This window comes from Elephas maximus, chromosome X (assembly GCF_024166365.1).
Source record: "Elephas maximus indicus isolate mEleMax1 chromosome X, mEleMax1 primary haplotype, whole genome shotgun sequence".
NCBI lineage: Eukaryota > Metazoa > Chordata > Mammalia > Proboscidea > Elephantidae > Elephas > Elephas maximus.
The window spans coordinates 49,639,268-49,660,902 of record NC_064846.1 but is presented as its reverse complement, the minus strand read 5'-3'; the positions used below and the strand labels follow the sequence as shown (position 1 = coordinate 49,660,902).

Sequence of the window (21,635 nt, the reverse complement as noted above, 5' to 3'; positions counted from 1 at the left end):
GGCTTGGCTTCTCCTTTCTCAGCCCACCCCATTGGAGCCCTGTCTACCAGAAGAAGTTTGAAAGTGCCAATGCTGCTTCTTTAGGAGCTAAAAGACCTGAGGCCTGTGGACTGAGAACAGTGTAGAAAGGAATGTGAACAAGAACAAAATCAGAAGCATTAGGTAGTGTTTGATTATCAAGCTGGCCCTGGCCTGTTTGTTCCTTGACAAACAAGAAAAAACTTTGACTGTTACAGTTAATAACCTGTAGAGGCAAGGCTCTGACTGAGAGAGGATGGGGCCTTTGTCACTCACGCACTGCCCCTCTGCAGTTACCATGTGTCATAGTTTAGCTGTCTCACCTGTGAGATGTTCCCTCAAAAATGTAACTATTATGCAGTCTGAATCACAGCTAAGTCTCAAGAACAAAGAGAGAAATAGCTTACCAGGTGGGCCTGGTGGGCCTGGTGGGCCTGGTGGGCCTGGTAGGCCTGGTAACCCAATTCTGCCTGGGAGACCAGTTGCCCCAACTGTGGTATGGCCTGGGTCTCCTCGGTCCCCCTTCAGGCCTGGAACACCCTGAGAGCCCAGGGAGCCTGGGGCACCTAGATGGATAAACCCACACAAAAATGCTCATTATAGCACCCTACTTTTCAGAAGTATTCCAAATCAGTGGCATATGTTGACAACTATTCTCCAGGGAAGAATTTGGGAAAACATTTGCCCTTGTTTTGCATCAGATTTAAAAGGGTCCTTAGGGATCCTCTGGCCTAACCTCTTGGGAAACTGAGGCCCAAAGAAATGAGGAAACATGATCAGTGGCACAGAGTTTATTGGCAAATTTGATGGGAAACCTGGGTCTTCAGCCTCTCATTCCTTGATTTTTTCCACCTTGGTGTTAGGGCCAGCTATACCTCCTCCCAGTGACTACTTTAAAAGACTACAGTTATCCTTAGAGAGGCCCATCTCCAAGGAGTTTTGAAACTGGTGCCTTTAAAAGTAACATCTGAGGCTTTGTATCTGTGACATGGCTGCCTCTCTGACTTTGGCATGCCCTTTCTCCACTTGGTACCATAGAATGGCATTTGGGTATTCCCCTCTGGTGATTGGTTTGAGTGTCACCCATAGGATCCTGGGGTCATTTAGTACCTGAGTTAAACATAGATTGAGAGCCTAGGTACAAATTTTCCTCCAGGCTTTTTTAGCATCAGGTGGGATGGCACATTCACAGTAGAGGGACAGGATTCTAGGAGCCCAACCCAGACCTCTTCTGGTTACTGCAAACCTCCATGGCAGCCTGGGATTGCCTATCTGTGTTATTTAGTCCAAAGGAAAGCTACTCACCTGGGACCCATGCCCACATACATTAGCCTTGGGCTGGCAGGGGGGAACCTAATGACTATATAGTATCTTTCTTTTGACTTTGCCAAGATGTTTGCGCAGCCCTAGAGGTATAGAAGGGGATTCTGGACACTAGAGTGGATAGGGGAATGATATTTGCAGGGGGTGGGCTAGTTTATTTCACCTCGTGAGATTGGTGGGAGGCCAGGGGTGCCAGAAGGGCCAGGTAGGCCCTGGAAGCCTTCATCTCCTTTAAGACCCGGGAGGCCTGGTACACCAGGGTCTCCAGGATAACCTAGCATGACAATGAAAAAAAAAGCAGTAAGCAAACCCAGAGGAGGGCCACAAATGGCACAAAGTGCCTAGGAAGAAATGAAGGGAGTTGCCTGGAGTTAGAAGTGCCTTTCTTACCCTTCCCCGGTCTCACAGATGCTAACGGCTTCATATGATAATGGGCCTACCAGAGCCAAGGCTCCACTAGTGTTCAGAACTGGTCTGGCCAGGGCCTAGCTTCCATGGTAAGATCTGGTAAGTACTAGGAGAATTTTTCTACTGCTGTAATGCCTCAAATGCCCACTATTTGTGTTAAGGTGTGGAAGTCCACCATTCATGTTTTAGACATAGGCTTCCTGGGACTGGAACATGGGACATATCTGTCAACCATTAATAGCTCTGTTTGAATGAGTTTACAAGACAGGGCATGGGCCTGAGAGGATGAGAGGAGAGGAATAAATTACTGAGACTCAGGTGGAGGAGACATTATAGTAGAAGCCTTTGGTCAAGCAAGAAGTAGCTGGAGACACTGGGCATTTGGATATTTAAGGAAGGCAAAAGGAAGAGTTGGGTATACAGAGTAACTAGGACAAGGAAAGGTGAAGACAAGTATCGTGGTATTGTTGAGGTATCAACAACTTGCCCCCTAGCCAAAGATACTTTTTTTCTATTTCCCTTGAAATTGTCAAGCTCAAGCACTCATAGGACCATCTATATGAGACCTTGAGTGTCCTACAGCATCAGGCTTAAGTCAGCCCGTCTGAGGAGGATATCAGTTTTTCCCTAAGCATCACCAGGAGAACCATTTTACCAATATCTAGGCCAAGGCAGATCCAAATCTCCGTAGACCAAACCCAGAAATGGAATGCTGGACTTGGCCTCTTTTCCCAAGAGATGAAAGTTAGCTTCATTCCCCAAGCTCGGAACCCAGAATCTTCCCTTGAAACCGCATTTGGGTCACTGAGAGTGTCAGGTTTAGCAGCAATCCAGTGGCTGCCAAAGTATTCTCTTAACAATTATAAGGGATATAAAATTTAACTCCCTGCCTTTTCTTCTTCACTCAAATTAATGAAAAGTTGTACCTGAGATTACAGCTCCTTCTGTATCAATGAAAACATCTGGACCTGGCAGTCCAATGCCACCTTTGTTACCCTGCAAAGATGAAATACATTAAACACAAATATTTCCATGACCTCATCACTCAAGAGCTATGTGCCCTCAAAGCCAATCTCCAGAAAAGTGAAAGATATCTTCTTTTGTAACTTCTGATTTCAAGGGTCAACTAGTCCGTAAGTTAATTTCAAAGTCCAATAAATTTAATATGGAGGCAAGACAAGGCAGACCAGAGACCTGACACTCAATTACAAATCTGTCAAGGATAAGGGATTCCAATTTCACTTTGCAACCCTACTACAGGACAATCTCCTTCTGGACTTGGAAAACATATCACAAGCTTAGACAATATGGATCCACCCAAGAGCTGCTAATACGGAGGGAGCAGAGTTTCAACTATTTTTTTACTCTCAGCAGCCCTGGAACTCTGTTACTGTCACTGCACGACAGTGGATGATGTCAGGCAGAGGAAGTCAAAGGAGTCCTAATTCTCCCAAAAGAAGGACTCAGGTATCAGAATCAGATACAGTGACATACCAAGGGTGGGGTGGTAGGAGCTGTCCGCCCCAGATACTACAGAGAATTTAAAAACAATAATAAAATTAAAAAGTTGGCAATTATAAACAATTATCAGTAATAAAATAGTCCTCGTCATAGGGATGGACTCGCTCCCACCAGCCCCCACCCCCTTGGTCTGCCACTGATCAAGTAGCATCTATGTAATCAGTTTTGTGTGTTCAAAGTAGCTTGCACGTACATTTCTTGAGAAAAGAGCGACATCTAAAACCTCAAAATATTAAAAATACTTCATCTCATCCGTAGACATGCATGGTAATTTTTTACCCTTCCACCTCCCCAACCCTGGATTTTCACTTCCCAGCAACATTACCTTAATTCCCGGGAATCCATTGAACCCAGGTAAACCAGAGGACCCCTTCTTGCCCTGTGATAGAAACATAGTTACCACTAAGTTGAATGTCTAAAATCATAGCAGGGGGGCTGGTCTCTGGGTTAGGTCAGGGCAAATGACTTAGGGATCTTGCCTAGCATTCCAGGGTCTGGCTTCTACTTGACTGTAGAAGCTGTAAAATCTTCCAGAAGGGAACATAGCAATAGGTAGCCAACTTGCAACGTAAGGAGGTACAAGTGCCACAAGGCTAGAGATGGATATAAATAGGTTGGCCTCGCTAGGCCCTAATAACATATCAAAGTAGTATGATCACATCATGGCATGCCACAGGGCCAGACTGAACACTGGCTACCCATTTTCTTGGGTGAAAACAAAAGAAGAGAGTGGCTAAGACTATATCCATCAAAGGGAGGCAGACAATTTGCATTATAAGCAATGTCTCCCTTTGGATTTATGGCTATGCTAAGTACAGCATGATGATCTCTTGATTAGGGTTTTGTACACCAAGCCTTTAATGATCATAAGTAAAATACCTGACTTCCTGGAGGGCCTTGGACTCCTTCTGAACCTATGGGACCCTGTAAAGAGAATAGACACACCTAAGATTAAGAGCCTACACTAGAAAAAGCCACTAGATTTACATAACAAAGCTATTCGACTGAGTTGAGGATTTAGCAGCTCCTAAAATCAGGTTAACTATGAGTCAGAATCGACTGGACTGGCAGTGGGTTTGGTTTTTTTTTTTTTTTTTTTTCGGTTAACTATGAGTCAGAATCGACTGGACTGGCAGTGGGTTTGGTTTTTTTTTTTTTCAAATCAGGTAAGAAAATGTTTCTAGACCTGGCTTAATGACTTCTTTCTAAGCACTAATCCACTAGTTTGAATAGCCACATGGAGCATTTTTAAGAGCTAAATAAATGGAAACATTTTAAGTACTAGGCGGAATTTGGTGGAAGGACTGGGTGGTATTACGCTTAGTTTGCATTAGTTCCAAGTCATGAGATTTTTAAATAGATTATGGGAGGGCTCCTTTTCTCCCACCCTAAATGCATTCTTTGTTGATGATTATGTGTTTTCAAGACAAGGGTGTAGGGAAAAATAGAGAAAGAAATGGCAGGCTAATGGATAAATACAGCTAAATACTTAAAGGACCCTTAACAAGCTTCATGGCCAAGCTAAAAACACAACTCTCTAAAATGTTACTTCTTTAAGGCTAAGATTGGCCAGCTGCTTATAGCCCAAGACCTAATAGATATTTCTCCATTTGAAGTGAGATGGTTAAAAACTGTCGACTCCAAACATCACTCACCGTGTTCTAGAACTTCCCGGGCTTGTTTATGTCCTATCAAGATTGCACTTAGCCCTCTTTCTTTCATTCCTGAAACACCTTCCCCCATCCTTGCATTCCCTTGGAGTAGAATGGAAGGAAACAAAGCAAGACAATACTAATTGTCATTCTTAAGGCCAGAAGAGGGCAAGGAGAGTAAATAACCTGAGGAGGTACCTAGGGTCAAACCAAACCAAGTCTGCTGCCGTCAAATCGGTTCCAACTCATAGAGGATGCGTAATTCCTTACTCAAGGGAGTCACTGAGCCAAGGGAATGGAGCTAAGTGGCAAGTACAAGGTTTTCGGGATCTGCCAGAGGGTTGAGAAACAAGAGACATTTAGTTTGCCATCAAGTTACATAACCGAAAGAAGCAAACAGGGAAGAAAATGGACCAGGTGACTTGAGAAAACCAGGCAAGCAACATTCTAGGTTCATACCCTAGGTCCTGGCAAACCAGAGATTCCCTTTTCTCCTTTTTCTCCGGTAGCTGTAGATTCCTAAAGTTAAAAAAAAAGCCATAAATTAAAACATTCATTTCCTTATAGGCCTCCTGCCTCTATCTAAAACAAGGAGGTAATTTCAAAAGGCAATAAACCAGCTCCACTGAGCTATTTGGGAGACTTGCCTTGCTGAGGCTCTTGTCATTGCCTGAGAAGCACCTAGGGCCTGAAAGTAATTTAAAGCATACATTCAAGGTTCCCCTTTGGTTCTAGAAAAGATATCTCCCTCCCAAAACCTTATTACATGCATTTATACCATCATGTACTAACAGCATATGAATTATTACATATCTAACCTCCTTAATTTTACAAATTAACCCCAGAAGGATTAAGCATCTTGTATGGGCTCTAGAGGAGTCCCTGGGTGGTACAAACGGTTAATGTGCGTGGCTGCTAATCAAAACACTGGAGGTTCAAGTCCACTCAGAGATGCCTCAGGAGAAAGGCCTAAAATCAAGCCACTGAAAACCTTATGGAGCACAGTTCTACTCTGACACACATGGGGTTGTCATAAATCAGAACTGACTCCATGGCAACTGGCTACAGAATCGATGAGAGTCAGACCTTCTGATTTCCATTCCAGGGCCCTTTCCATGTGAACACACTGCCTTGCACAATCTGGGAGCTTGATTCTTTAACCCCCAAAATGGAGAGTTGTGTAAATCCTTGGGGGTTGACACTGGAGGAGGATCTTTTCCCTTTGGAGACATGATGATTGCAACATCCTCTTCAGTGGAAAGGAGTGTTTCTATCGAGGCCTGGCCTGGAGCCCTGCAGCTCCTTTACTGGGACTGCAGGGCTCCTGCATGGCCCTAGGAGCATTCCAAAGGAGACTGAGATGGTCACCAATCCCTCATGCCATGCTCACAAGAGGGAAGTGATTACGGCCATGGATATGACTTAGAGATTCTCTAGGGACAGGCAAGGAATCCAAGAAGCAGAGGGAGAGAGTTTTCTCCCTGCAAGTGTATTCAGGGTACACATAATAAAGACAATTTCACTACCAAAGTGGATACAGTCTTTCATGGCAAACTTAATTGAGGCCATTTTGTTGGTGCTGTTTAAAATTGTACTTTCTGGCACATGGATTTGGCAAAAAACATTTTGAGCTATTGTGAGAGTAAAGGGGGCAGCGAAACTTTCTCAAACATAAGCTTATGAAAGACGCTCAGTGTGGTCATGGCACATCTCCTGTTGTCCTCTTGATGTGCCCTGGCTCAGCTGGTGTGAGGGCACTGCTCCAATCTCATTTGTAGCTTTTTCTTCCTCTGACATACTCTGTTCCCATGAGGACTGAAAGCTGTCTGAATGGCCCCTAATTTTCTAGGACCAAAGTTTTTTTTTTTTGTTTGTTTTTATTTTAATGTGGGTTTTCTTTTAGTCTTTTTATTGTGGTGAGTGTGTGTGTGTGAGAGAGAAAGAGAGATGGAGAGAGGGAGAGAAGGGCCCAATTCAAAGCAGGCTGTGGTTCCTACTTGCCTTTTCTTTTTTCTACATCTATAGTTTTTTTTTTTTTTATAGTTGGTGAGCATTAAATAGCTCAGATCTCATGCTGAATAGGATTTCGATTTGAAAGTCCCATGGGTTAAACTGGATGTAAACTTATTGAAATTTTAGTTTCTGCATCTTAAATTGGAAACCAAGGCGTGCTGCCACCTGGTGGAATGTGCCCATTGGCCTCTGAAATCACAGTTTGAGTGGCCTTCCCTGACCTGTCCATTAAAGCTACGGATTCCCTGTGACCTCTCCTTTCCCCAAACCCTTAAAACACTAAGATTGGTTGTATTTGGAAGTTTGTAAGCAGAAGTCTATATCACATTCTTTTCTGTCTCCCTGCAGGCTGAACACATACAAAGTGGTCCAGTAAGTACTTCTTGAATTGAATACAATAATGACTCAGAAAACAAAACCGTTTCAAATGGTGAGGGAAAGCGTGTCCAGAAACTGTCTCATGCCCCCCAGCTATGTTGCCTAACAGTTCTAAATACAAGGGAGCCTTGTACTCCTTCAGAAAGCAGAAAGAATCTCTAGACTCTTACTTTCTTAGAGAGTGCCTGAGAGCTTGTGCTACGGTGTGAAAAAAAAGTAAATTTTTTTAAAAAAGGAAAAGAAAGCTGCGTGTGTGGGAAGGGGAGTGGTCAAAGCCAAAAAACCATAAACACAGAACACTGTGCTATAGGCTCAGCTTGCTTCCCAGTGCAGAGGGGCTCTGTACAGGCACCTGCTGAATAAGCTATTCTAATAAAATATCCCCCAGACCTGGCCCTGTCACAGTCAGTCCTTGTCGTGGCCATCCCTTCTCATCCATGGCCAGGAAAGCTGGGTGCTAGCTTAGCTGTTCCCAGGCCTGCCCCTCTGGGCTCTGGGCTTCTGGTGTTTTCTGGTTCTGGAGAGGTTCAATTAAAGAAAACCCCATCCACCTAGTAGTTAACCTCAGATCCACCCAATAGCTACCTTAGGATTTGCCAGTTTCTTCTCTTCTACTTCCCCTCACCTCTTCCATTTTGCCTTACCCTGTGTTTGCTGGTCTGTTGAACAGAGGCACACAGACACATGATTCTCTCTTACAATCTCCATGTGAGGCCCTGTGGCCTACAGGTGTGCGTGTGCTGAGGGAGACAATGGGATGAAACCTGAAATAGACTGAGTCAGATAATCAGGGATGTTTGGTCACTGTAGAGGGGGCAAGAGCAATACGGTGAGGCGTATCTGTCAGGTTGGCTACTTGTCGGCAACTCCTGCCAAGATTTGGGTACCTTATGTGCCCTCTGACAGGAAAATTGTGACGAGAAAGATGGTAATGTATTTGAGGTACTCTGGGCTTAGGATTTGAGAAGAGTATTCCCTCTGAAAAGCCCAGAATACCTTAAATACGTTTCCACCTTTCTTCTCACAACTCTGCTGTCAGAGGGCACAAAAGGTGTCTATGAATGTTCGCATTAGGCAGACAGAGATATCAGGACTGAAAGAGTTAACATGATTTGGCCATGGTCACACATCGAATCTGTGATGAAGTGGGCTGAGAACGCTGGTTTCTTGATTCCCACCCTCTGAAAATACTCTGTTCTTATCTAAAGGAGGTATTTTCCACCTTTGATGTTTTTACAATCAACTGGTGTCTCTGTTTTTCAGCCCATACTGTGAAACACTGGAAATACTGGTCCTGAAACAATATTGCAATTTATCACCATGCATTCTCATCAGTCACTTTCTCTCTCTATTTTGCAGGACAAAAGGGAATGAGTTGAAAGTGCAGCAGAGGAAATCCTCCAAAGAGGAACATGGAAGGGAAGGGGAGTTAGGGAGGGAGTATGAGCCAGTAAACCCAATAACACCAGAGATCACAAAATCTTTTCTTAGCCATTTTAGAGATGAAACTACCACTGCCACTGAAACAAGAATGAACTGGACTGTAGAGGGCAGTATGGTATAGGGAAAAAGCCCATGAATTGGCTAGAACTCAGGAAAGCTGAATTACAGTCTCAGCTCTGCTAATTAACTAGCTGTGTGACTCTGGACAATCCTCTTCATCCTTTTGTGCTGTGGTTTCCTCATCAGTACAAAAAAGATGATGTGAGGTGACCAGAATCTATGTGAAAATACTCTACAAAGAAAGGTGCCAGTCTTATTCCCAAACCCATTTGCGAAGTATGTCAGTGTTGTCTGATAGCAATACGTTTTCTAGTAGTCACATTAAAAAAAAGGTAAAAATAAATAGGTGTGATTAATTTTAACAATATATTTTATTTAGCCCAATATATCATAAATGTTATTCCAACATTTAATCAGGTGAAAATTATTAATGAGATATTTAACATTTTTTTTTATATTAAGCTTTGGAAATCCAGTATGTATTTTATACTTATAAAAAAAAATTTTTTTTTATACTTATAAAAAAAAAAAAATGTCTCAATTCAGATGAGTCACATTTCCAGGACTCAGTAACCACATATGGCTAAAACCCATTGCTGTTGAGTCAATTCTGACTCATAGCGACCCTGCAGGACAGAGTAGAGATGCCCCATAGGGTTTCCAAGGAGCGGCTGGTGGATTCGAACTGCCGACCTTTTGGTTAGCAGCCATAGCTCTTAACCACCAGGCTACGCCACCAGGGTTTCCACATGTGGCTAGGTGGTTACATATGGAACAGCACAGCTTTATACTTTGTAAAGAGATGAAAACACCACTACCACAGTGACAAGAACAAACTGGACTGTAGGGGGTGGTATTCAGATACATTGTCAGTTGGGCTTCAAAACAGTAGCTATGACCAGGGCCATATTACAGATATACAGAGGTTCAGTGACTTGCCCAAAGTCCCAGAGCTGGAGCTGGGCCTAAAGTCCAGGTCTCTTGTCTCCAACACCAGAGTTCTCTTTCTTTCTGATTCTTTAGCTACAGAGCTAATTACAATTGACGACATTCAACAGATGATTCTCTACGCCTCTTTGTTTCTACGGAGTAACAGGGAACATCACAGTAGTAACCTGTGCCACTGGCTCCATTGGCTCTGTCTTCTGGCCACCTGGCAGAGCCAAAGTGTTCCAAAGAACTGTAGGGAAGCATTGGAGTCATCTATCCCATCATGCCAGGAAGCAGGGGCAGGCCTAGTCATCTCTGACTCATTACTCGACCCCTACACTCCACCCATCAAAATCTTGTCAGCACTCCCTTCAAAGCACATTGCAATTTAAGAAATATATCAGCCAAATTCGATGTATGGGCCTAGTTTGGTTTCTGACTCAAAGAAACCAACTGTAAAAACATATATTCATGAGATAGATAAATTTGATTATTGATTTATTAACTGATATTAATTGCTGATAATTAGTTACTGTGATGATATTATCATTATGTTTTAAAAAGTCCTTATCTTTTAGAAATTCAGAAGTGTTTATGATGAAATAATGTCTATTATTTGCTTCAGACTGACCATGAGTTGATAATTGTTGAAGCTGGGTGATGGGCACACAAGGGGATCATTATGCCATTCTCCCCACTTTTGTACACATTTGAAGTGTTCTATAATAGAAAGTTTTAAAAACTTACATTTTGAATCCATCCACTTCTCTCCATTTCCACTGCTATCACCCTTGTCCACCTCTCACCTGGATTGCCACAATAGCCTCTATGCTTGCTGCCCCACCCCATCCCCATCCCCTGCAGCCAGAGAAATCTGTTTAAAACTATAAGTCAGAACCTTTGAATAGCTTTCCATACATTTAGAATAAAAGCCACTTTTGACCTACAGAGGTCACCATGATCTGGCCCCTGCCTCTGTGTCTGGGTCTTTTCCTCACTCACTCCGTTCCACCACACTTACCTTCTCGTTGTTCCTCCAAAATGCTGAGTTTTTTCCAACCTCAGGGTCTTGATACTTACAGTTTCCTCTACCTGAGGCACTCCTCCCAGTCTTCACATCCCTGCCTCTCTTATAATACTCAGGTCTCAGCTTACACATCACCTTCTCAGAGAGACCCTTCTTCACTACTCTGTCGAAAGTAAACCAACCCACTCCCCATGCACACTCCCATCATTTTACCCTTTTTTTTTCATCTTCTGTATATCATTTGGAGTCCCTAGAGTGGCGCAAATGGTTAAAGACTTAACTACTTGACTACTAGCTGAAAGGTGGGTGGCTCGAACCCACCCAGATGTATCTTGGAAGACAGGCCTGGTGATGTTTCCAAAAGGTCACAGCCTTGAAAACCCTACGGTGTAGTTCTAACCTGCACACATGGGGTCTCCCTTAGTTGGAATCAACTCGACGACAACTAATAACAGCAACATGTCACTTACCACTATGTGAAATTGTTATTAACTCTTTTCTTTACTTGTTTATTGTCTGTCACTCCCCTTTCACTACCATTAGAAGTTCCTTGAGGACAAAAATTTTGACTTATTTACTGTTGTAGCTTCAGAGTCCAGCACAATGCCTAGCATATGCTGCTGTTGTTAGTTGCCCTCCAGTCAATTCCAACTCAAGTCAACCCAATGTGCATATAAAACAAACCACCCCCCCATCCAGTCTATTCAAACTCAGTGACCCTATAGGAAAGAGCAGAACTGCCCCACAGGGTTTCCAAAGAGCAGCTGGTGGATTTGAACTGCTGACCTTTTGGTTAGCAGATGAGCTCTTAACCACCACACCACCAGGGCTCCAATATACATGTAATAGTCCTTAAAAGCTATTTGTTGAATGAAAGAATCTAAGATACAAAAGTAGATATGAAAGTGAAGATAGGATTACTAAGATTAGATAACATTTACTGAATGATAAGTGCCAACATGTACTAAGCTCTTTTCATGCATATTGCCTCATTTAATCCTCATAACCACCCCCATTATCATCTCTCTCTCTCTCTTTTTTTTAAGTGAGGAAACTGAAGCTCAGAAAAGTTAATAATTTTATCCAAAGTCATAGCCAGAAACTGGCGAAAGAAGAAGTCAAGCCTAAGTCTGTTTCCTCATGGAAACAAGCTAATATTCTCATGGGATTGAAAAACAAGAACATTTCCTTAAGTGTCTTTTAATAATGAAGATGGTGGAATTCTCTACAATAACCATAGGAAGAGGTGTCCAATTGGGCCCTTTAATACATGTTGGCCAAGTAGGGAGACTTACCGGGATGCCTGGAGGACCAACTACACCTGGGAAACCCTGGGGCCCTGGTTCGCCCTGGAAAAGTCAATCAAAGATTACTGAGTAGCAGCAGGAAACAGTGAACATAAAGTAGGATGGCTCCCTCAAGCTACTTGGGTATCATGCTTGGAGTGGTGTAGATTTCCCAGGCACCGTGACTAGTAACTGCACCAGGATGTCTTAGTTTAGGGAGCCCTTTGTGATGTAGTAAGGATCATGGCACGTGCAGGGAAAGAAAATTTTCTAAAACAGAATCTGAAATGCCAGGCTAATTGGAAAATAGAAAAAAAAATGATCATTTGTTTTATTTCTAGTGGAAAAGCTGCTGAGTACGATTTCCTATAGAAAATTACAGGTTGCAAAGAAACCAGTGATTTTGGAAAAAGGGTAACAATTACAATTTGGGTAGGGATACACATAGTCTAACCCGTCTTCCCCTGATAAGCTAATTTATCTATACATGCCATGGAAGAGCTCCCTAAGGTTTGAGAATGATCAGGGAGGCAAACAATGTCTCATCTGCACTCAGACTGTTCCTAAACCAATGATTACTTCCTGTAAACCTGGAAGGGGCCTGGAGCTGTTCCTTCCACAAAGACAAAAGTAAAGAAATGGGATTAAACACATTCCCCTGCATGGGTCCCTTGGACATGGGAACAGAAATGCAGAGTTTAAGGGAGACCTACGAAGGAAGGTAACATAGGTTAAAGTAACACTCATTGTTCAGGTGAACAGTACATGAAAGATATCTGCAAACCATGTGCTAGCAAACCTCTAAAATTAAGGCACTTGGCATAATAAAATGGCTGACATGAGATCTGAATCGAAACTCCATTTTGTTACAAGCTCCTGTTTCTGCATTCCTGAGAATGTAGCCTTGGCTTGTTCCCATTCATATGCATGTGGCCTTGGGCCTCTGGGTGGGTGGGACCAGAAGACCCTGGGCCCCTGTCAGTCATCTTGTTTAACTGGCCTGGTTCTTGCACCAAACCGTTCTTTTTTTTTTTAATTTTTATTGAGCTTCAAGTGAACGTTTACAAATCAAGTCAGTCTGTCCCATATAAGTTTATATACACCTTACTCCATACTCCCACTTGCTCTCCCCCTAATGAGTCAGCCCTTCAAGTCTCTCCTTTCGTGACAATTTTGCCTGCTTCCAACCCTCTCTACCCTCCCATTCCCCCTCCAGACAGGAGATGCCAACACAGTCTCAAGTGTCCACCTGACACAAATAGCTCACTCTTCATCAGCATCTCTCTCCTACCCACTGTCCAGTCCCTTCCATGTCTGATGAGTTGTCTTTGGGAATGGTTCCTGTCCTGGGCCAACAGAAGGTTTGGGGACCATGACCGCCGGGATTCCTCTAGTCTCAGTCAGACCATTAAGTATGGTCTTTTTGTACCAAGCCATTCTTAAGTACATAAGGGTGGGGGTCAGGAATGTGATTGCAGGAGAACAAGTTTACTCAAGATGTTCCAGGGAGAAGGCGGTAGAGAGTAGAGTTGATGATGACCCACCTCGTGACCATCATGCATTCCCTTTCCCCATCTTTACTGTAAAAGTACACCTCTCCTTCCATGCTTTGGAGCACTTGGTAGATTCCTCTCAGCCCTGTGTTTCCCCAATTCCCCAACTGTATTACCCTCAATAAATCTCTTTGCTTTTACTTTAACAAAGGAGTGTTCTTATTCTTTGACAACCTTAACAACATACAGTCATTCAAACACAGCCTTTCTCACAACCATGTACATAATATACATTCACTCACGTAAGAGTATAGATTATAAAATATCTCAGAGCTTCTTGGCTCAAGTAGACACATGAGACTACGTGGGCAGCTCCTGTATGGAGGTGAGATGAGAAGGCAGAGGGGGACAGTAGCTGGCAGTACATAGCAAGGTGTATGTAAGTTTTTGTATGAGAGACTTGCTTTGCTAACTTTCACTTAAAGCACAATATAAAAAATCTCAGTTAAATAGTTCTACAGCTTAAGCCTTGGTAATTCAGATCAGGTGAATGAGGACATCTACTGCTACTTGGTGACAGTATACTCTATTTTCAGGATTAAGTTTTGAGAACAAATAATTTAAGAAAATAACTAAAAAGCAACAGTTTATACCCTGTATGTCGTACCACAGTTCTTTGAGGGCACCATACATAATGAGAGGATTGGGAGCTAGGAGGAAAAAAACAACTAATTTTTTAAAAGTTATTCAGCATCTTGAAAATTGAATCTGCAAGACAGAAACAAAGAAAATAGCACTTAAATACTCAGAAACCCGGGTATGCATACTCACACCCACATGCCAGAAAACATACTCAAGACTTTTTAGAAAGCTTTCCATGAGGGACAAAACAAAGATGGCTTTTAACCTCACTTCTAAATAAAAATCTATTATTATTCAGAATCCTCTAGTATAGTCTGGTTATTTGAGTCGAGTATCAATAGGAAAAGGCTTACTGACTTTTCCTATTCTTTGTTCACTTACTTTGGATCCTTTTTTCCCTTTTGGAAATCCCATAAATTCCAGCTCTCCCGTAGATGGTGGTGGTCCCGCAGGTCCGGGGAGGCCCACATCACCCTGTAAGACCAAAGGGAACATTGAGCAAAGCATAAGCCTCACAGACTATTTCCCCAGAGGGGAAGATTATCCTCTGTATGTAACTGACAAGTAAACTGTCCATCACTTTGGCCTCTTCATGCTCACCTTTGCATCAAGGAAACACAGCTGTCACTGCCAAGGGGTGAGAAAAATTTTAAACCTGACCAAATGCACCTGCATCACTAGTGCAGAAGGAGGATGTGAGATGGATGAAAGGAAACCACAGGTTCGTGGTTGCCACGTCATGCACAAAATGGCATTTAGAAGCAAGTATAAAAAGGGGGTTTGAGAAAGGTGAATGGCTACGTCTCGGCAACAGAGATCAAATGCTAACAAGTCCAATCCCTGCCAAGAGCACAAGCAGAGGCAGTGAAGTCCATGTTGGAACATTGGAGGCTAGCCGTGTTCCTTCAGAGGGCAGTGCAATCCACAAAAGACAGCCATGAAGGGTGGGGAGGACAAGCTCCCAGCCTCCCTTGAGGCTGCCCCAAATCACCATACAATTTGTACAGAGGGAAATGAGGGAAATAAAAGGGAATGATGGAAGAGAGATAAGAAAGGGTGAGGGACAGAGAAGAATAAGGAGGCAGAGAAGGAGGAGAAGGGATGGATGAAAGGAAAAAAGCAAAGAAAAGGAAAGAGAAGGTGACACAATACACAAAACACGAGGGAAATATCCAGGTGGAAGGACGAGAACAAAGATACTTCGAGAGAGTGTGTTTGTAAACACATACACTTCACAGGTGGGAAGCAGGGATACTATAAAGTTTTGAAGGAAAAAGAACAGTAGCCTACGTGTGTCATGTGCACAAGCAGCCTTTAGGGGATCCCACAAGAGAACCCATGTGGGCTGGGAAATGCTCATTTTCCACAGCAAAGATACAAATTCCCTTAACACAAGCAGGCACGTGCATATAACCAGAGACTTTTTTTTTTTTTTGGAACATATAGAATGTGGATTATATTTTCCAAAATCTATTTACCTTGACTCCTTTCTCTCCTTGGAAACCTAACCCCATATTCCCCTGGGGCACAGGGATGCAGGGAGAAAAAATAAAATCAATTACTAAACAAGCTCCAGGAACTTAAATCATTGGAAAAAAGTCTTTTTCAACAGAGAGTAGGTTTAACCAAACCAGTATCTCCCTGGGGAAGGCCAGAACACTTAGGGGTAAGAGGCGAAATTCCCCAAGTCTACTTACATCAGGACCAGGGAGACCCGGGGGACCTGGAGGACCCTAGATTCAAAAAGAAAAGAGTTAGTACTTGGTATTTCAGCCAAAAAGGACATGCCCATGTTGAGAAGCATTGGGGATAAGCCTCTCTACCACTTAGGGTAGCCTGGCTTTGATTTAACAGATTCTAGTTCCTCTTCCCATGGTTCCTTTTTCTCTCCTCTGAACTCTCCCCAACTGACATGGTGACTACATTCATGCTAAGGTAGTGGAGCTCTCATGTGTCATCCCTCCCAATCGGCCAGAAATTTTAATATGATGATCCTTGGTGAAGCTAAGCCAAAATAATAAGAGGTGGGATTTTATGCACTGGAGGGAGAAAAATCTGGGGATAGGGTTTTCCCAGAACCGCACAGATGACTGGCTATGTTCTTCCTATACCTGTGATGGCAAAAGGCTTGGTCTCAGAAAGATAGGTAGGTAGGAAATGCTCAAGCACAGTGTTGAAAAGGATTTTGAAGTTCTTCCTGGGTTTGGGGTAGGTGGTGGTGATGGTATGATTAGTTAGCAATGTTTGTCACGGGTGAAGGAGTAGAAGGAGGCAATAGATGTGCCAGATATCTGCCATCCTGGGCTATACTTTAGGCTGAGCTAGATTAGGAGGCTTTGGAAGCACAGATTGAATGGTCAGAAAGATTCTGATAAAAAAAGGCAATAAATAGCCCCTAGCAAGAGCATGTTTCACTTTGTTCCTCCAAGAATGGAGGCTTCCCTTCTTGACTAAGAGGGTCTACATTTATATAGGCTTACATTTAATCCATGGTGGGGAAAGCAGACATGTGAAAACTATGATCACATATTAGGCTTAAGTTAGTCTTACTTGAAGGCCTAGGTATCCTGTGGGTCCTGTAACTCCTGGAGAGCCGGGTGCTCCTTCTGGACCCTAGAAACACAAGTTTTACTGAGTTTAAACAGTAAGACAGTTGCCCAAGGGAAACGAAAATATGTATGTCCATCAGAATTGCACAAGAATGTTCGCAGCAACTCTGTTCAGATAGTAAAAAATTGGAAATGCCCCAAGTATTCATTGATATAAGGATGGACAAATAAAGTATGATACATCCACATAGTGTAATAGCTACTCAACAATAATAACAATAAAAAGACACAAACCACTGATACATGCAACAATGTGGATGAACTTCAAAAACATTATATTCTTAGTTCAATCAAGTATAGAAGGCCCAATGGGCAACACCTGCCCAAAAGCAAAGACGGGAAGGCAGGAAGGGGCAGGAAAACTGGATGAATGGACACTGGGAACCCGTGGTGGAAAGGGGGAGACTGCTGACACATAGTGGGGATTACAACCAATGTCACAAAACAATTTGTGTATAAATTTTTAAATGAGAAATTAACGAGCTGTAAACTTTGACCTAAAGCACACACAAAAAAAATCATGGTAAATGAAAGAAGTCAGACCCAAAAGGCTACGTATTATATTATTCCCTTTATATAAAGTTCTAGAATAGGCAAAACTGCTCTTTGGTGGAAAAAAAAGTCAGAAACAGTGGTTGCTTTTGGGGTGGGGTGGTGGCAGGGATTGACTGGGAAGGTGCAGAAGGAAACTTTCTGAAGTGATGGTAATGTTCTATACCTTAATAGGAGTTTGGGTTACACAGGAGTATGCATTTGTCAAAACTCAGCAAATGCACATTTAAGATTTGTGCATTTCATTGTCTATAAATTTTATATAAAAGGAAAAACTGTAAGCAAATATTGAAGTCTAGCTAACTATAGGCATGCTCTAGTATTTAGGGAAAGGGGACTGTTGTCTACAATTTATTTTGAAATGCATCAAAAATAAGATGGATTGATGGACGGAGAAAGGGATGGACAGATGGAAGTGGAATAGAGCAAGCACCTTAATGATATGGGTGTTCACTGCAAAATTCCTTCAGCTTTGCTCTATAATTGAAATTTTATATTAAAATGTTGGAAAAATAAAACTTAGAAAAGAAAGTAAAACATTTATATTAATATCGGATAAAGTAGACTTCAAGACAGAATGTTATCAGAGACAAGGAGGAGCGTTTCATAACGATACAGTAGGTCAATTCATCAAGACGACGTAACAGTTGTAAATGTGTATGCACCCAATAATAGAGCTTTAAAACAAACGAAGCAAAAACTAACAGAATTGCATGGAGCAATAGACAAATCACAATTATAGTTGGAGATTTTAATACCCGTCCTACAGTAATTAATAAAACAAGTTGACAAAAAATCAGTAAAGGCACAGAAAATCCAAAAAACCTTATCAAATACCTTGGCCTAATGAATATGTTTTAAATTAGCGTATCCAACGACAGCAGAATGCATATTCTTTTCAAGTGTATATGGAACATTCAACAAGATAGACCATTTGTTGGGCCCTAAAACAAACCTCGACAAATTTCAAAGGACTGAAATCATACAGAGTGTTCACTCCATACACAATGAACTCAAATGAGAAATCAAAAACAGGAAGATATCTGGAAATTTGCCAAGTATTTGGAACTTAACAGTATACTTCTAAATACCCCATGGGTCAAAAAAGAAACCAGAAAATAATTTGAACTGAATGATAACAACAATAATAAAAGCAAGATGGTGAAATCTGAAGATAAACATGATATGGAGAAATGTATGGCCTAGTTGAAAGAGGGGAGTAATAACAGCGTAATATGGAACCCTGGTGGCACAGTGGTTAAGTGCTCGGCTGCTAACCAAAAGGCCAGGGGTTGGAACCCACCAGCCGCTCGGCGGGAGAAAGATGTGGCGGTCTGCTTCCATAAAGATTACAGCCTAGGAAGCCCTGTGGGAACAGTTCCCTTCTGTCCTACAGGGTCACTATGAGTCAGAATGAACTCGAGGGCAGTGAGTTTTTAACACGATGATATGTGCCTAGGTAAGGGATGGAGGAGCTAAGAGAGGTCTAGACTTAGAGAGGTAGAGAAAGTAAGGGTTCAAAGGTTCCCCAGGAACATATGATGGGATGAACATTGCTTTAGAAAATAACTAACAACCTTTGGTCTCTTTATTGATCACGAATTTATCAGCCACCAAACACACTCTCCCCAAATCTAAGTGGTTTGTGTATCATGCCTGTATATGTAGATGAACATTGTACCTCTGTGGGCTGGGAAATGAGTCTCTAAGAGAAACTATGCAGCGATTATAGTAGAAATGACTCTACAAATTTAATTAACACACCATGTAAGCCAATTTTGTTTAGCTCTAGGCAACCTGTATAGCCTTAGCCCTTAGTCATCTCTGTTTTCATGTGTGCTTGTATATATCCTGTTTACACCCACCTTTTCTCACACTACTCTATTTACAAAGCCTCCTTCCACTTCCAGCCAGTCAAAACACCATCCACAGTGCTCAGAAACTACCTTCTCTGTTTTCAATACAGTCTCCTATAATCTATCCTTAGGTGGACAGCATCTCTTCCTCTAAGCTGCCGTGGAATTCTTATGCCATATTCCTAATAGTTTTTCACGTTCTTGGGGGCAGGGACCATGTCTACATTGCTTCAGGGATCACTCATAGCATTTTGCTGATAGTTGGTGCTCAATACCTGTTCAGAAATGGAGAAAGGAAGGGGGGAGAAAAAGGAGGGAGTGAGGTAAGGATGTAGGGTTGGAGGAAGGAAGAAGAGAGGGAGTAAGGAAAACAAGAAAGAAGGCAGGCAGGCAGGCAGGCAGGCAGGCAAGAAGGCAGAAAGGCAAAAGGGGCTTTTCTTAAGCTACTTCAAAGGGAAGCGATGACAATGTGGAATTTCAAGGGGGAAAAAAAGCTTTTATTAATACAACTTGTGGCCTTTCATGGACTCACTATTATCAAGAGAGTCCGTAAAAAGAATTTCTGAATGGAATACTTTTTCAAGAAACATATTCTACTTCTTTTGTTTTACCCCCAGCACTCTGAACTCACAGAAAACTTAGTAAATGCTTCCTGAATGAAAGGCAAAATTCTTTTCTAATACATCCTAGGGCACACATGTAGTCCCTTGACTAAAAAGTCTGAAAGCTTGTCTGTCATGTGGCTTGAGGTGGACAGTCCATCCTCTCAGTTCCCTCTCATCTGGAAAACGTCAATAGCATGACCCATTCCACCTCGACTCTTTAGATTTTCCTTTGGAAGGTCTAGAAAGACCTTTGAACACCATGGACCAAAATCAAACCAAATCCATTGCTGTCGAGTTGATTCCAACTCACAGCGACCCCACAGGACAGGGCAGAACTGCCCTGTAGGGTTTCTAAGGCTGTAATCTTTATAGAAGCAGACTGCCCCGTCTTTCTTCCGCGGAGCAGCTGCTGGGTTTGACTGTTAGGTTAGCAGCTGAGCCTTTAACCACTGCGCCACCAGGGCTCCTCTTGAACACCATGGAGAGAATGAAACAGTTCGATCAGTGACTGCTGACTAACCATTGAGAGCTCCACAACATAAATAAACAACTTACAGCACTTCCATCCAGTCCAGGCAGCCCAGGATCCCCCTAAGAAACAGACAAAGAAAGGCAGGACACTGAAGAGATAAATAAATTAAGCCTTTGGTATTCTATAAACAATTGACCCAAGATGCACAGGGATAGAATCTCATTGCTGAAGTCTGGACTCCTCTGTCAAGATCTTGTGTTTTAAATGATGCATAAACTGGACATATTCAACCATTTACTTTTTTCTCTAAGAAAAATCTAGACACTAGAAGACACACATTATGGCCTTGGTTGTACAGGATTTCATATTTCACTTGGATTAATTAATTTCCACCTTTGCTAGGAACTTATCAATTAGAAACCGCTTCTGCAGGCTGGTGATTCTCCTGCTCTTTTTGAAGGAAAGCAAAGCTACCTTCCCGTGTTCCTTCATCCTCAGAGAATCGGTGCCCATATGTATACAATGCAAATCAGACATTTAAAGGGAGAACCAACAGAGCATACAGTCTCTGATTAAGTTTTAATTACATTGCAGCATCTCAAGTCACTGTATGAATCTGTAATATAATCATCTTGTGAAAAGTGCTGTGTTCCATTGGATCCAGCATCTTGTTGATTTTTGGCAAAACCATTTAATCAATGCTTGTTAATGGCCATATTTCGATACCTATTACTCTACCCTCCTTGGCTTATGTTAAAAAAACAAACAAACGAACAATTCTCAGTAGCACGGAAAGAGCACTGCCTAGGTTTTAGCTCTTTGGTGAATTGGCTGCATGACTCTGAGCAAGTCACATAATCTCAGTATATTTCAGTTTGTCTATCTGTAAAATGAGCAATACGAATCTGACAATCATGAGGTCCTTTCCAATTCTAACATTCTATCTTCTGTGATGGAATCTATAGCCATGAACCCAAACCCTGTACCTTCTCTAGTTCTTCAGCCACCCACCCCCATCATCACCTTCCAAAGTGATTTGCAATGTCCCTGTCTCTGTGCATGGATGAAAGACAGAATGGTGCCATCAATTAGCAAAGTGGGCTTACTTTACTGTAGTGTCCCCCTCAGTCAGCAGGCAGATAGATTCCCATCTGCCACCAGGGCAATGATGGCCTGGCTCCCTTCCCACTCTGCAAGTGAGTAGGGTCAATCACTTGGAGCCACAGTTTACTGAGGCCCAATAGAATACCAGGCAGCATACACCGAGAGTACAGTCACACAGAACATAGAAGGTTCTTGTCAACTCTGGGAAAAGATCAAAGTTTCCAGCCAGCTGCAGAGCTGATG

The 21,635-nt window shown here is 42.4% G+C and overlaps 1 protein-coding gene across 2 annotated transcripts in view; it reads right to left on the bottom strand.

Moving 5' to 3' along the window:
- COL4A6 (collagen type IV alpha 6 chain) overlaps window positions 1-21,635 on the bottom strand; it is a 358,879-nt gene that overhangs the window by 37,567 nt on the left and 299,677 nt on the right. For both annotated transcript variants that reach the window (XM_049873259.1, XM_049873261.1), the window contains exons 8-19: window positions 20,372-20,407; window positions 16,745-16,807; window positions 15,892-15,927; window positions 15,673-15,714; window positions 14,576-14,668; window positions 12,069-12,122; window positions 5,382-5,441; window positions 4,150-4,194; window positions 3,596-3,649; window positions 2,676-2,745; window positions 1,505-1,615; window positions 426-584 (exon numbers count right to left, since the gene is read on the bottom strand). In XM_049873259.1, coding sequence (XP_049729216.1) covers window positions 426-584; window positions 1,505-1,615; window positions 2,676-2,745; window positions 3,596-3,649; window positions 4,150-4,194; window positions 5,382-5,441; window positions 12,069-12,122; window positions 14,576-14,668; window positions 15,673-15,714; window positions 15,892-15,927; window positions 16,745-16,807; window positions 20,372-20,407 — 823 coding nt within the window. The remainder of the gene's footprint in view (window positions 1-425; window positions 585-1,504; window positions 1,616-2,675; window positions 2,746-3,595; window positions 3,650-4,149; window positions 4,195-5,381; window positions 5,442-12,068; window positions 12,123-14,575; window positions 14,669-15,672; window positions 15,715-15,891; window positions 15,928-16,744; window positions 16,808-20,371; window positions 20,408-21,635) is intronic.